At 40.3% G+C, this 15,011-nt stretch overlaps 1 protein-coding gene across 1 annotated transcript; it reads left to right on the forward strand.

The window, feature by feature from the left end:
* Positions 1–2,594: 2,594 nt before the first annotated feature.
* Positions 2,595–14,953, forward strand: LOC146670562 (serine hydroxymethyltransferase, mitochondrial-like). Its single transcript, XM_085407561.1, has 12 exons — positions 2,595–2,771; positions 6,652–6,843; positions 9,501–9,580; positions 10,125–10,325; positions 10,461–10,542; positions 10,826–10,948; positions 11,335–11,474; positions 11,575–11,737; positions 12,152–12,251; positions 12,586–12,741; positions 13,296–13,403; positions 13,663–14,953. Exons 1-12 carry the CDS (start codon positions 2,595–2,597, stop codon positions 13,788–13,790), a joined length of 1,650 nt encoding a protein of 549 aa, XP_085263687.1. The 3' UTR covers positions 13,791–14,953.
* The last annotated feature ends 58 nt before the right edge of the window (positions 14,954–15,011 follow it).

Below are 15,011 nucleotides of genomic sequence, written 5' to 3' on the forward strand. Positions count from 1 at the left end.
AATTTACAGAGAAAGTAAAACATTGAACGACAATTAAACCTTTGACTCCCTCTAGTGTTGGAATCACATGTCTACACATTGTCCGCACACATCACATTGTCCGCCTCGGGCTTGAGTTTGTTGCAGACTGCAAAGAGAAGTTATTATCTTGGATTAGACGGTGAAATCCTGTCTTTGATGGGACTTAAGCCCATCATTAAATCCCTTCACTGAACAATATGTGCTACTTGTCTTCAGAAAGCACTGCCATCCTTGCATGTGTTATTTCCAATAAAAACAGGAGATAATTCAAATTGCAGGGAAACAGTTTATACATTGCATAAAAAAGCTGGATATCTGTATTGATATGGCCTGGGTGATGTATTAGGAATGAAAGTTTGCCACATTATTATTTGATTAAAAAAAAAAAAAAATCAAGCCACAGAGGGCTCAATATAAAGGCACCCCCCCAAAAAATTTCATTTTGCCCACATTTCATTCCAGCAATTCAAAATAGTAATCAGTAGTTTGTAAGGACCCCACATGTTTGTATGCGTGCCTGTCATTGGCCAGAAGATTTGCTGGCTTGATTGATGCATTCATCCTGGAGGAGCTACCTGAGCAACCTCTGTACGGTCCAGGTTGCCTCATGCTACCAGTAGTGACACAGACCCAAGCTAAAAGCAAAACTGGTGAAAAAACAGCCAGAAAAGATGAGGGGAAAATGTCAGCGGCCTCCACTTGTGAAACCATTCCTGTATTGGGGGTTGTGTCTATGTTGCACAACTGGTGACCTGTTATAAATCTCATGAACACCCAAGCAGCTGAAACTGATCTACAACCCTCTGTGCTATACCAGATCCATATCCCGGAGCTTTAACTGACTCAATTACATACTGTGATTAAAAATTAAAGGAACGTTTTCTTCTTTTACTACATAATCAAGCTACTAATTTACATTTATGGGTTGTGTTAAATGTTAAAGTTCCTAAGTTTGGCTTATCTTATTATTGTGTAAATACACTGCTCTAAATAAATAAATAAATAAATAAATAAATAAATAAATAAATAAATAAATAAATAAAGGGAACACAAAAATAATACATCCTAGATCTGAATGAATGAAATATTTATATGAAATACTTTGTCCTTTACATAGTTGAATCTGCGGCCAGCAAAATTAAAAGGGTTTTTTTGTTGTTATTGTTGGTTTTTTTGGGTTTTTTTTAATGATCAATGGAAATCAAATTTAGCAACCCATGGAGGTCTGGATTTGGAGTCAAAATAAAAACAGAAAAAACACAATACAGGCTGATCCAACTTTGATATAAAGTCCATAAAACAAGTCAAAATGAGGCTCAGTCATGTGTGTGGCCTCCACGTGCCTGTATGACCTCCCTACAATGCCTGAGCATGCTCCAGATGAGGTGGCGGATGGTCTCCTGAGGGATCTCCTCCCAGACCTGGACTAAAGCATCCACCAACTCATGGCCAGTCTGGTGTAACGTGATGTTGGTGGATGGAGCGAGACATGATGTCCCAGATGTGCTCAATTGGATTCAGGTCCGGGGAACAGGCGGGCCAGTCCATACCATCAATGCTTTCGTCTCTCAAGAACTGCTGACACACTCCAGCCACATGAGGTCTCGCATTGTCTTGCAGGCCCAACTGCACCAGCATATGGTCTCATCAGGGGTCTGAGGATCTCATCTTGGTACCTAATGGCAGTCAGGCTACCTCTAGCAAGCACATGGAGGGCTGTGCGGTCCCCCAAAGAAATTCCACCCCACACAATTACTGACGCACTGCCAAACCAGTTATGCTGGAAGATGTTGCAGGCAGCAGAATATTCTCCATGCTGCCTCCAGACACCGTGGAGAACTGTCACATGTGCTCAATGTGTACCTGCTGTCATCTGTGAAGAGCACAGAGCGCCAGTGGCGAAGTTGCTATTCTTGGTGTTCTCTGGCAAATGCTAAACGTCCTGTACAGTGCTGGGCTGTAAGCACAACCCCCATCTGTGGACGTTGTGCCCTCATGGAGTCTGTTTCTGACCGTTTGAGCAGACTTTTTGCCACAGCTCATTGATGTGCCATCCTGGATGAGCTGCACTACCTGAGTCAGTTGTGTGGGTTGTAGATTCCGTCTCATGCTGCCACTAGAGTGAAATCACCGCCAACATTCAAAAGTCACCAAAACATCAGTCAGAAAACATAGGTACTGAGAAGTGGTCTGTGGTCACCACCTGCAGAACCACTCATTTATCGGTGATTTCACCTGTTGTCTGTTCCATTTGCACCAGCATGTGAAACTGATTTTCAATCAGTGTTGCTTCCTAAGTGGAAGGTTTGATTTCACAGAAGTGTGATTGACTTGGAGTTACATTGTGTTGTTTAAGTGTTCCCTTTATTATTATTTTTTGAGCAGTGTTTTTATGCCTTTAAGAGCTGGACTTCCATGCCACCATTAAAGAAGTCACACATGCTCCGCTATATTTAGCAGACATAGATATTTTCAAAATGTAACGCTGAATAAGAGAAACCTAACCTGAAACGGACAGAGTGTGTGCAAGCAAAGAAACAGCAGAGCGAGCGCTGCAGGGACGTCGCTAGTTTATGTGTCGTCCTCAAAACAATGTGCCTACACTTCCCATCGACCCCTTCGGTAGGACGAGCGTAACCAACCGTCTCTCAAACAGCCTTTTCGACCGTACCAGCTGTGTGTGCGCTGCTTCTTCGTCTGGTCTTACACCTGGAAACATGCTGCTATTCGCTCTGAGACAGCTCACACGGGTAACTGTGCCGTTAAATATATTTCTACGCTGTTTTGCCCCCGGTGTTGTTTTCGGTTGGGTTACTAAGCTCGTATTTCTGCGTGGTTGGCTGTTTGCTAACGACAGAGTTTACTCTTTACCAATTCACAGGCTTGGTGGGGTTATGTTTCTTACTGCAGCTCAAGTGTGCAGTTTATATTTAGCGAATGCAACAAACCGCTAGCTGTTTGCTTTCTGTCCTTTATGCATTTCATTTCAAACTCGAGGCTTGTTTGCTCGCCACCGGGAAGCTAGCTGCCAGTGGTTAAGTTCGGTGAACGCAACTGGGTCCACGTGATGATGCAACAGCGACTGCTCAGTTTCATCATGTTGACAAACTGCAACAAACTACAGGGATTTAAAGTGTATGGTTTTTAATAAGGGGGCACATGAACCATATTTAAAGATATGATATTCAGTGAGAGCGTGTGCGGCAGGGATGTGTTTTCATGCTTAGAGTTGTTGATGCGTGGACATACATGTGTGTTTTTGTGTCATCCGCACAGCTTGATAGATGATCAGAAGGGAAGAATGCATGCAGTGGTGTTGAACCGTGTATCGTCTGCCTTTGAAATGGAATAAGAGTTTAAATAATATATGCAATAAATATAAAAACAAATTAGGTTTTGATCATGAAAAAAGATGCTGAATAATTAATTTTAAAGCCGCATTTTAAAGCCGCACTTTGTTTAATTTATTTTGTAGTATTATATTCATATCAACAAGCTTTGAAAATAACCCAGTATATTCAAAGCTAGTTCAGTATGCTTGGAAAGTCATAAATATAAACCCTGGTGACCTACTTTTGTAAGGTGTTGTTTTGGCCTACTTGAAGAAGTTGAGGGGCACACTGTAGGTTTGGTAACTTTGTCTGTTAGTGTTACACCACTTTATCCAAAAGGGAAAAAGCTGTAGGTATTTTTAGCTGGTTAATGAGTGGCTTTCATGCTGACAGGGGCTTTAATAAAGTCGAGTGAAGTCGAGCCCTGATCCCGATAACAGTTTGCAGATAATGCAAGCACAGGTTAACGGATGATAATATTCAACACTTGAAGAAGCTGGTTTTGGTCCAAATAATGTTCAAAGTGCTAAATGGGCCTCATAGGTTTTGGTGAGAGCACCAAGAAAGCACTAACACCAAATGTTCTACACGGGGGTAATTATGTAACACACGTGGGTGTTTTGTCCACCTTGAAAAGTAAAAGTCATTGTTTCAGTCACACCAGCAGCTGTTTGACTCTTTATCCTCATCAGTATTTACTGCTGTCATAAATACTTTACAAAAATGTTATCACAAGCTTGGTATTTAAAATAAGAAAAGAGGATACAAACTAAACATGCTAAACTGTAACATAATCAGGATAAAAAAGATCAGATTAAAAAAAAAAAACATATACAAATGTAAATTAATAAGGAGACAGGATCCAGATATTTGGTGTAGATTAAAAAAGAAGCTAAATGGTTTAAAAATATCATTATAAATTCACCAAAAGTTTAGTGCTGAGTAACATTTTATAAATGATTAATTATTTTATCAAGAGTCCCAGATTTTTAATGAACAGGAAAAAAGATTTTTCCAAGCTTAGTACGGACTTCCAGTGAATTACATTGATATGAACAAGTTTGGGATGCCCCAGATACAGGCGTGGTTTAAAACGTCCTAATAATGTGTTGACAATAACATACAGCTATCTATATCATCTGTTGTTATTTTATCTGGTTGGGCTGTTTGTTTGTTTTTCCTCCCCCGTAAAAGATGCAGTGATGAGCGCTATAAAAATCAGCAGTAATAAACTTGACTGCAGAATAGTAAACTGTATCCAAGGGCTTAAGAGTGGAGGCAGAGGCATGCTTATAAATCACACTACCATAATCCAACATGGGGAAAATAAGCTTTTCATGTAGATTTTGGCTCCTTTTATGAACAAGAAATCAGGTTTTTGTCTTAATTTCTTAAAGATTGTCTTTGTAACGTTCCAGTGCAAATTTATCATATATTCAAATTAAAATCGGGTCATTGAACAGTGAGGACAGTGTACTAGACTTCCACATTCCCAAAGTTGATTGGGTATGCTGAAAAACTGAATCACATACTGAATGCATAACAAAGCTGACTCAACATTTTCCCGAACTTTCATGTAGTTTCTCAGAAAGTTTGAGTCTAAATCTCATGTTTTCAGAGCTGGTTTTAAAAGTCGCTGCTGTTGGTGTTTTTGACGTTTTTCATGAAACTGAGTGGTTCACATGCACTCACGCTGTTCTTGTTGAATTTAATTATTTTGGTGTGCATCTTGATTAAAGTTTTAATGGACTCACAGGACAGGGTTTGTCTTGTGGTCAGGGCATGTGATTTCAAATTGAAAAATATTTCTGTGTACTTTTTTTTGCTACACTTGACTTTTTCAGAGGATAGCGTTGAGATTTGTCCACGACGACGACGTCTTTCTGTCAGGGAAATTAATTTTGTGATTTAAGCATTTTAAAGTTTTTCCGAGGATTTAAATCCTAAAATTAATCTGCTCTTTGCTTCATAAAATATAACAGGACATTGGAGTAAAGGAACATCTTGGAAGGTTCTTAGTATCACTCCATTTGTGATTCTGAATGAGAGTGGCTTTCTGATGTGAAGTGTGACGCTTATTTTGAGCGACGAAAATTAATAAAATATAATTTTATTATAATATTTCAAGATCACAATAACCTTCCAATTTTGAACTTAAAAAAACAAAAAAACTAACACTAATCAAATACAGGGGTTGCTGACCACTGGTCTAGCCAGTACCAGTAGCTTGAGCTGGGGAATCTAAAACTCAAATGACTGAGAGCTACATAAAGCTCCCCACTCTTCTGATTGACACATTTATACAACTAGATGGCTCTATATAAGTAAAAACATTCAACAAATCCTTTTTATCCTAAAACAAACTTATGGTAAAAGAAACCCCTCCTCTTGGTTTAACCTGATGATGTCAGACATGACATCATAAGCACTTTAAAAATCAGGAAATGCTCGATGGGCCATTCCCCACACCTGACATACATGAAGACTGAAAACAAAAATGCAACGCAAGTAATCACAAATGACTTAATTCTGCAACATCTCACATGATGAAGCATGGTCAGTCCAGATTAGATAAGCAGGAAGTGCTGAATCTGTTCTCTATATGCCTCCTTCTGGTACACTGAGGCTGTAAAAGTCGGTCCCAGTTTATAGAAGTGCTGATAGAGGCATAATTGAACAACCATGCTGATTATTGATATCACGAAAACACGCCAGCTTCTAATTATACCAGGCTGCATTAGAGTGTAAGGGAAGCGCAGTAGTTGAAAGGAGGCAAATGTCTCCTAATTTGTACAGGACAAATTAGAATCACACTTTAAATATATGAAATGATCAAATAAAGACTAGAGAATTGATGTTCTTTGTAATAGGACAGCTAGCAGCAACATGGTGACCAAAAACTGACAAATGTCCATGAAAATTCAGCAACTTTAGGAGATGACAGGGACTTTAACTGCACCATGATCTGTGGCTACCAAGTCAAACTAATTTGATTTCTCAACTTTGAGATGATAAGCTTTCAGCAGGCTACAAAGAGAACGACATGATTAGGTGGGAAATATACAATAGTTGTACCTGGAAATCCAATACAACCATCTGTTAGCTGCAGGATGATGGACACACACACGCACACTCTCACACTCTGGCAACTCATGACCCAGTTTGGTGCAATGACACAGTTTTAGAAAACATTTCTACTGTAACTGCGATATCTGTGTAAAGCTGACAAACTCTAAATCAAACCTTTTCCTTTCTGTATTTTCTTTCCTCATATTCCCAACTCGTCTTCCACCCACAGCCGCTGTGCCAGCGAGTCCCTGTTTGTCTCAGTGCACGTGCCCACCAGTCTCACGCTGCCACCCGTGCAGCGGATGAAGATCGTCCTTGGACGGGTCAGGAGAGCCTGGCTCAGGATGACCCCGAGATGTGGAATCTGCTGCAGAAGGAGAAGGACAGGCAGTGCCGTGGTTTGGAGCTCATTGCATCTGAGGTACTAGATCTTAGAAATGTAAATTTAAGTGCTTTTGTATAAGCCTTTTTTTTTTTTTTTTCTTTTAGTGTATATTTAGTTAACAAATTATAGTGGGGATTAGGTCTGGGCCATATCATGCCGTTCACGATAATACCGGTATAACGTTGGGCAACGATAAGAAAAGGAAATATCGCGATAGAATATGGGTAAAACGTGCATGCGCAGTGCCTTTGTTTTCATACGCACATGGTGGAAAAAGCATGGCGGCGACGGAGAATAAGAAGGGCGAAAGCGGATCATTGAATGAAACGGATGAAGCACAATTGGTTTGTAAAAATGCTGCAACTTCAGTGGTGTGGAACTGGTTTGGTGTTTGTCCGTCAGATACACACCAAAGCACAATTTTTGGTAGAGCATGCAAGTGGGCCGCCGTTATTACCGAACTGATTTTATGTGGTACACGGCACTCAAAAATCTGTCAAAAATGTTTTAGTACGACTTTGCTAAGCTACGAAGCCGCACCGCTTGATTGTCGGAGCACTGCGGCTACCGTAGTCAGGAGCCTCGTGGAGTAATACGTACTGTGCTTCAACATAATATTACCGTATGTGTATAACCTTTTGTGGATATTATACATGGTTATGCTGAGGATATGTCATCCAATTTCCACTGGAAATTACTTTTGGCTAAACTGTCAGCAAGGAATTTGCATTTGCACTGTTAAATTTTTATATAACTTTAATGCACATAAAAAAACCATCTGCTTGTTTAAGTGAAAATACATTGATGGGGTTTTTTGCACTAATAAACTTGTGGAGTTGTAAAGTATTTTGTCTAGTGTCAATTATATCGTCAGTTATATCGTTATTGTAAATTTTCAAAAATATATCGTGATAAATATTTTTGGCCATATTGCCCTGCCCTAGTGGGGATGGAATAGGCTGCACAATAAGTGGATTAACATGAATATAAACATATATTGAAAGTCAGAATAAGTCGACACACACCTTTTATGTTAATGCAGAAATGGTTTTGTTAGGAATAAATTCATATCCAGCTTCCTGTTAATTCATTATTCACTCACTGAGGAACTGCCCACAGTAAGCTGGAAGTCATTCAAACTTGACTTCTTTAATAGTAAAAACACTTATAAGAAACTCTGCTTGTTGTAAGCGAGACTAGCTCAGTTATCAGAAAGATTTGGGCAGCTCTTTGTTTTCATTCCAAGGCTGGAAAACAAAACATTTTACTATTCAGAAGAGCAGACGAGGTTTTATCTTCTGCTGTTCCTTCTCTCTCCTCCTGTTCCTTCTTCGCCACAGTTCAGTGGAGTATGTCAGCCCCCTCTCAACACAAAGCCTGACCACTGTAGTGTGAGATAAAGCTGATATCTTCATTCTGCCTCCTCCCCAGCTCACTCTGCAAGTCACATCACAGTACAGCTCAGACAGACATTCCTCCGATGAGAAGACGTACAGTTTTCCACATGTGTACACACAATATATGCACAGCAGTTGGCGTGACAGACGGATGCAGTAGAAAGCTGTTAGCTTCCAGGTGAAGCATTTGAATAACAACACACCACGACCACCACCCCATTCAGAGAGGCAGCATTCAGACTTTATTTATCTGTGTTCATTTTATGTCAGATCCTGTTACTGACCAGTGTGACGATATACAAGAGAGACATGTTACACAGCCAGGGCTGCAACTACTGTGGCGAAGAAGAAACGGAAGATAAAACCTTGTCTGTTCTTTTGAATAGTAACATTTTTCATTTCACACCAAGCACAGTTTATTTGAATCGGCCCTGCTTTTATCTTTTGTTCTACCAGTGACAAGGGAGGTGCTGTTCATATCATCCACTGACAACAGTTTTATCAAGTTTCTGTGCAGAGTAGATTACTTTATCAGCATTTTTGTTTAAATTGGAGCTCACATTGTGCCTGCAGTAGCCACACATACATTTTTTTTATTTTAGACAACCAAATCTGTCATATTTAGGGCTGTTTTGGACCTCTGAATTTGGTAAAGCTTTCACTATTTCAGTTAGGCCTGAAAAAGATGGAATCCAATTAAGTCTGAGCGCAGCAACTTGTTCTGTTTGGTGCTGTTTGTTTGGCTGTACAGTGGGGCACAAGGACAGTGTTAACTTGTCAAGTGAGTACATGTAGGAGGAGATGTATGAAAGTCTGTGTGAGAATGTCAGAACTGGATGAGCATGTTTGCAGGTAAATCTGGGTCTTGTAGTTTTAATAACACACGTTGACCCATGAATAGAAACTCCCAGGAAAACAAACCAAAATAATCTGAGCTATACTTCCATGGGAGGTGAAGAAAAAATGGATGATTTGATTAAAAAAAACTAAACAAAAACCTTTTTCTGCAGATATTAATATAATAATATCCACCCATCCATTTTCTTCCTCTTGTTCAGTTCAGACTTGTGGAGAGGCGGAGCCAATCTGAGCTACCGTAGGATGTGAGAGACAGCCTGGACAGAGCTCTGCCAGTCTGTCGTAGGGCTAACACAGAGAGACAGTATTACACTGATTGCTTTTCATCAGGGAAAAATTTCCCACCATCACTTCGCAGACTTTAATTTGCTGTCGTTGTCCCATCTGTCCACTCGTGCCATTAATCTGAGTGTTCGCTTGTGTGTGTTTTCATTGCAGAATTTCTGCAGCCGCGCTGCTCTGGAAGCTCTCGGCTCCTGTCTTAACAACAAATACTCTGAAGGCTACCCAGGAAAAAGGTAGGTTTTTATTCAGCTACACCTCTGTTTATTAACATGATTGATATTATTTTCAGTTAATGAATTTTCTGTTATTTCCTTCAGATAAGTAATGACTGCAAATGATAGTACAGAATTAGTGCTGTACTTAAAGGCTTTGCTTATACCGATCAGTCTACGCTATGGAGGAAATATTTTACCATAATGTATACCTGTCATAGTGTTTATTTTTTCCCCCCAATATGTTCTACCTGCTGAATCTCAAGCAACAGACAAATAGACAGCAAGTAGCTGGAGATTGTTGTCGGGTGTATAAGCAGTTTTCATCGGGAGCTGACTGTAACAAAAACACATAAGACTGAACGCTGGATTTACATCAGATTTGAATGATATTTATTTGCTGTGTTTGCTGGGAATGCACATAAATAACAGTTCGCCACATTGGCCTAAAAGGAACTATTGTGCGTTGTGGCCAAACAATTAATCACTGTAGGTTTAAATTCTAACAAAAAGCTGAAATTAGCAGGTTATTCACAGTAGTTCATGTTTCCATCTCCACCCTCAGGTATTATGGTGGAGCAGAAGTGGTTGACCAAATTGAGCTGCTCTGTCAGAAGCGAGCTCTGGAGGCCTTTGACCTGGATCCAGCTCAGTGGGGCGTCAACGTCCAACCGTACTCTGGCTCTCCTGCCAACTTTGCCAGTTACACCGCTGTACTCAATCCCCACGATCGTATCATGGGCCTGGACCTGCCTGATGGTGGACAGTTAGTATTCACTGTTGCTGTATTTTTGCTGTACCCCCCCCCCCCCCCCCCTTTTTTTTTTAAATTCATAAATCTGATTTTTCTGTTTTATTCTTTATGTATATATTGTTTGTTTGTTTGTTTGTTTTACTCCAGTCTGACTCACGGCTACATGTCTGATGTGAAAAGAATCTCTGCAACCTCAATCTACTTTGAGTCAATGCCTTACAAGCTAAATGTAAGTAGAAAAGCTTTCTACTGATATCTACTGACACCCGTTTATACCAGTGTCGAATGATTAGCTGGGATATACTGATGTATTTTTTTTATGTCTTATCAATGTCAGTGTGAGAAGTCTTCCAAAAGTCAATAAGCCAGCAAATACTAAGAAAGTCCAGTTTTCAGTATGTTACAGTAAGATGTTTATAACGGGTTCAGTGCTGTCCTTGCAAACTGTGTTTTCTGAAACGTAATCATTGACCGGCCAAGGCCATTTCCTCTATCTGCCTTCTTTACTGCAGACTGCAACAGGACTTATAGACTACGACCAGATGGAGATGACGGCCAAGCTGTTCCGGCCCAAGCTCATCATCGCTGGCACCAGTGCCTATGCCCGGCTCATTGACTATGCCCGCATCAAGAAGGTGCACGGAGAACTCTCTGCATTCTCAGTTCACCCCGTGTTCACCCCGTCTTTTTCTGTTCTGTTGTGTGCTTCACTTTTCTTCTTCTTGTTATCCTGTATCAAAAGGATGGATCAGCTTTGTGTTTGTATTTAAAACTTAATCAGCTTTTTTGAGGTGACAGCTTGGTCCTCTGTCACCTTAAAATAGAGGACAAATGTATAAGAAGGGCCAAAAACCATCTGAATCTAATGCAGATGGAAAAGAGAATGTATTTTCACCTCACCTTTTAGGGCTAATTAAACGCTTTTGTAAACCACAGAACAATGGAACTTTCCTGCCACATGTGTATACATGTTGGTCTTAATTTTATAACTGTTCCCTCATCCTGCCTCTTTTTCTTCCAGCTGTGCACCAACATCAATGCCTACCTGCTTGCTGACATGGCTCATATTAGTGGCCTGGTGGCAGCCAAAGCCATCCCCTCGCCCTTTGAACATGCTGACCTGGTCACCTCCACCACGCACAAGTCCCTCCGTGGAGCAAGGTAAGGTCAAACTGTAAGAGACACGGGTGGGAACAAAAATCAAATTGCTGAGTAAAAATTGTAAAATTGCTTCATCAGTAAAAGATTCTGTTCTGTCCAGGGCTGGTCTCATCTTCTATCGGAAGGGTGTTCGCTCAGTTGACAAAAAGGGAAAGGAAATCATGTACGACCTCGAGGACAGGATCAACTTTTCTGTCTTCCCCTCCCTGCAGGGTGGACCTCATAACCATGCCATTGCTGGTGTAGCAGTGGCACTCAGACAGGTCTGCACAACACACAAATACCGAACTGCAAACTTGGATCTGTTGGTGTTTTGTTTTCAAGACTTAAAGCTGAGGAGCTTAAGAACATGTTGCATAAACTTCAGTCAGTAAAGGGAATAGTGCAGGGGTAGACAACTCAGGCCTCGAGGGCCGGTGTCCTGCAGGTTTTAGATGTGTCCTTGATCCAACACAGCTGATTCAAATGGCCAAATTTCCTCCTCAACATGTCCTGAAGTTCTCCAGAGGCCTGGTAATGAATTAATCATATCATTCAGGTGTGTTGACTCAGGGTGAGATCTAAAACCTGCAGGACATCGGCCATCGAGACCTGGAGTTGTCTACCCCTGGAGTAGGGTATTACAGAGCCAAATGTAAAGGCTAACTTACTGTACACTTTTGGTTCTGTGTGTCCAGGCACAGTCTCCCCTGTTTAAGGAGTATATTGACCAGGTGCTAAAGAATGCCAAGGCTATGGCTGCAGCTCTTCTCAGCAAAGGCTACACTCTGGTATCAGGTAATCTAGCATGCACTTCTTTACTCAGCACGGAGCATTTAACACTGAAAATTCATCTAAAATGTCCTGTAACAAAATGTAAATTACACAAGAAAAAAAGCACAAATCCAAAAATGATATTTGTTTGTTTTGATGTATAGCCTTCAGTTTATATACTCTGCAGTGTGTACATACACCTTTCTTTAATCCCTTAGTAAATATTTTTAGCCAAATAACTGGTAAGAGTGGAAGATCGTACCAGTAAAACACATTCCTAGCGTATTTTTTCCCTTAATCTCGTGTAATGTACGGGTGACTTATTTTCCTCCTATTTATTGAAAACTGGCTGTTCCAGGTGGGACCGACAACCACCTGGTCCTCGTGGACCTGCGACCTAAGGGTATTGATGGTGCTCGAGCTGAGAGGGTGCTCGAGCTTGCGTCAATCACCGCCAATAAGAATACCTGCCCCGGAGACAAGAGCGCCCTGACGCCTGGTGGCCTCAGACTTGGTGAGAAACAGCTTCACATCACACTGTGTTTGCTGGACACACACCAGGAGGTGGTCATACTTATTAAGGATTAGAAACCACGTGCTTCCCTGTATATTCATTTGAAATCTTAATTTAAATCTCCCCCATCTCAAGTCAAGTGGCTTTATCGTCATTCCAACCATGTGCAGTGGTACAGTACACAGTGAAACGAGACAACGTTCCTCCAAGGCCATGGTGCTGCATATGACATATAACAGACAATCAACACAGGACTACATAAAGTGCAATGTGCAAAGACAGTGCAACACCAGACAGAATAGAACGATACAGACACAACAGTGCAATGAAATTTCTGGATCTGATGTGGTGATCGGTTGTAGTTTTGACACATCTCAAGCCTGTATAGGTTATTTACTGACCTTTTAAGAAGCTCCCACTCTATGCTATTTTTTTTTAAAGACTATAAAGCAAAATTAGGGGGAAAACACAAGAACAGGAATTAAAAGATCTAAACTGGAAAAGAACAATGGGAAGTGTATTTCAAGCTTAAGTGATGTGTTCTTCTCTGTCAGGTGCTCCAGCCCTGACCTCGAGACAGTTCAAAGAAGCTGACTTTGTGCAAGTTGTCGAGTTCATGGATGAGGGTTTCAAGATTGCCTTGGATGTCAAGAAAAAGACAGGTGAGCCTGCTGTGAGGAGGGGGGCAGATTAATCTGTAGCTCAGTGGATGCCTAAAACATGTTGAAATTCTTTTTACCAAAGCACAGTTTGAAACTGTTCATTATTAACTGTAATAGCATTAGTGAATTTATAAAGTCAAATATAGTGCACGGTCTTTAAAATTGCTGCATGAGAGAAGACAAAATGTCCAGTGGTAGTGAAACAGAGGAAGCTAAGAATAAACATCTGAGCATTTCTCTTTTCTGTTGTTGTTTGCAGGAAAGCTCCAGGACTTCAAGAACTTCCTTCTTCAGGACCCAGAAACGGTGGCTCGCATCGCAGATCTGCGCCACCGTGTTGAAGCTTTTGCCAGGCCCTTTCCCATGCCAGGGTTCTCCGACCATTAGCCCACTGTGGACTCACGGGTCTATCACAGCCAGATGGCAGAGAGCCGGCAGGGCAGAAGTGTGGATGGAGTGAAATGTGGCTGGAGCCTGTGAACTGAAATGGCTTGAGTTCGCTTTTCCAATCATAAATGGGAAATAATTTTTTATACTGCTTTGCAGTCACGAGTCATCTGTTTGGGGAAAAACATAGCTTCCATGTTGAGTTAAATAAACAATCAAATGTGACAGATTTTCTAGAGCAGAACAACATATTTTCTATTGTGTGTGTGTGAAGATTTTCTTCTTCACATGATTTCTTAACAAAAGTGTGTGGAAGAAAAATTTAGCAACAGTCAGTGTCACAGTCTGACTTGGTAAGTGCATGATTAGCTACTGTAATAAGGTGCACGGAGTCTTACTTCATTTGAGTCTTAACTACCGTCACTAATGTAATTTCAATGTGAACGGGTGTGCTGGAAAAGAGGGGATCAAAAATTACACCAAGATCTTAATATATTTTAATATACTATATCTTAAATATGCAACACTACAAACTGCTTTTATAATAGGTTTGAGATGCACGTTGTCGTCTTTTGGCACTGCTTTTCTTCCAGCATATCATAGACGCAGGTTAAAATTTCTATATTTTATTATGTCAGAATAATTCTAAATAACCAAATGGAATCGTAAATAGCATTCCGTATTAAGTCATACCTTTGGTCTGTTTACAAAGAGAAATCTTTTCTACGTGTTATTTAAAAAGTATTAATTGTCATGTCATTTCAATCCATTTTCCTTTATTTTATTACAAGAAGGATTTTGTACTGCTGATATGTGGTTGTTGTTTTTTTCCACTGTGGCTTTTGTGTGATGTAAAGTGAGAAACTGAAAATCAAGCTGCTTCAGACTACTTTGTTGCACATTTGGTTTAAAGACTGTTCTCAGTACAGTGAGAAGAAACGAGTTGTCTCGTTCAACAATTAAGAACTGGATGTTAGAAATTACGTGGTACTTTTTCTTTGAACAAATGCAAATAAATGATCCATGTCACAATTCAGCCAAAATACATTTTACTGCAGTGTTCCCAAATCTCTGATCTTTGCTGTACACAAAGGTTTGAACCAACCTTTTACACATTTTACTAATTTTATTAGTGTCATTCTAATAAAGTCCAGTAATGAAAATGGGGTCAGTGTTGTCATTAATATTTACATATTTGTTCTTTTCTTAGAGCCATAGATG

The sequence above is a fragment of the Rhamphochromis longiceps genome, linkage group LG5 (genome assembly GCF_057381845.1).
Source record: "Rhamphochromis longiceps isolate RC_006_pf linkage group LG5, R_longiceps_female_GT1.1, whole genome shotgun sequence".
Classification (NCBI taxonomy): domain Eukaryota; kingdom Metazoa; phylum Chordata; class Actinopteri; order Cichliformes; family Cichlidae; genus Rhamphochromis; species Rhamphochromis longiceps.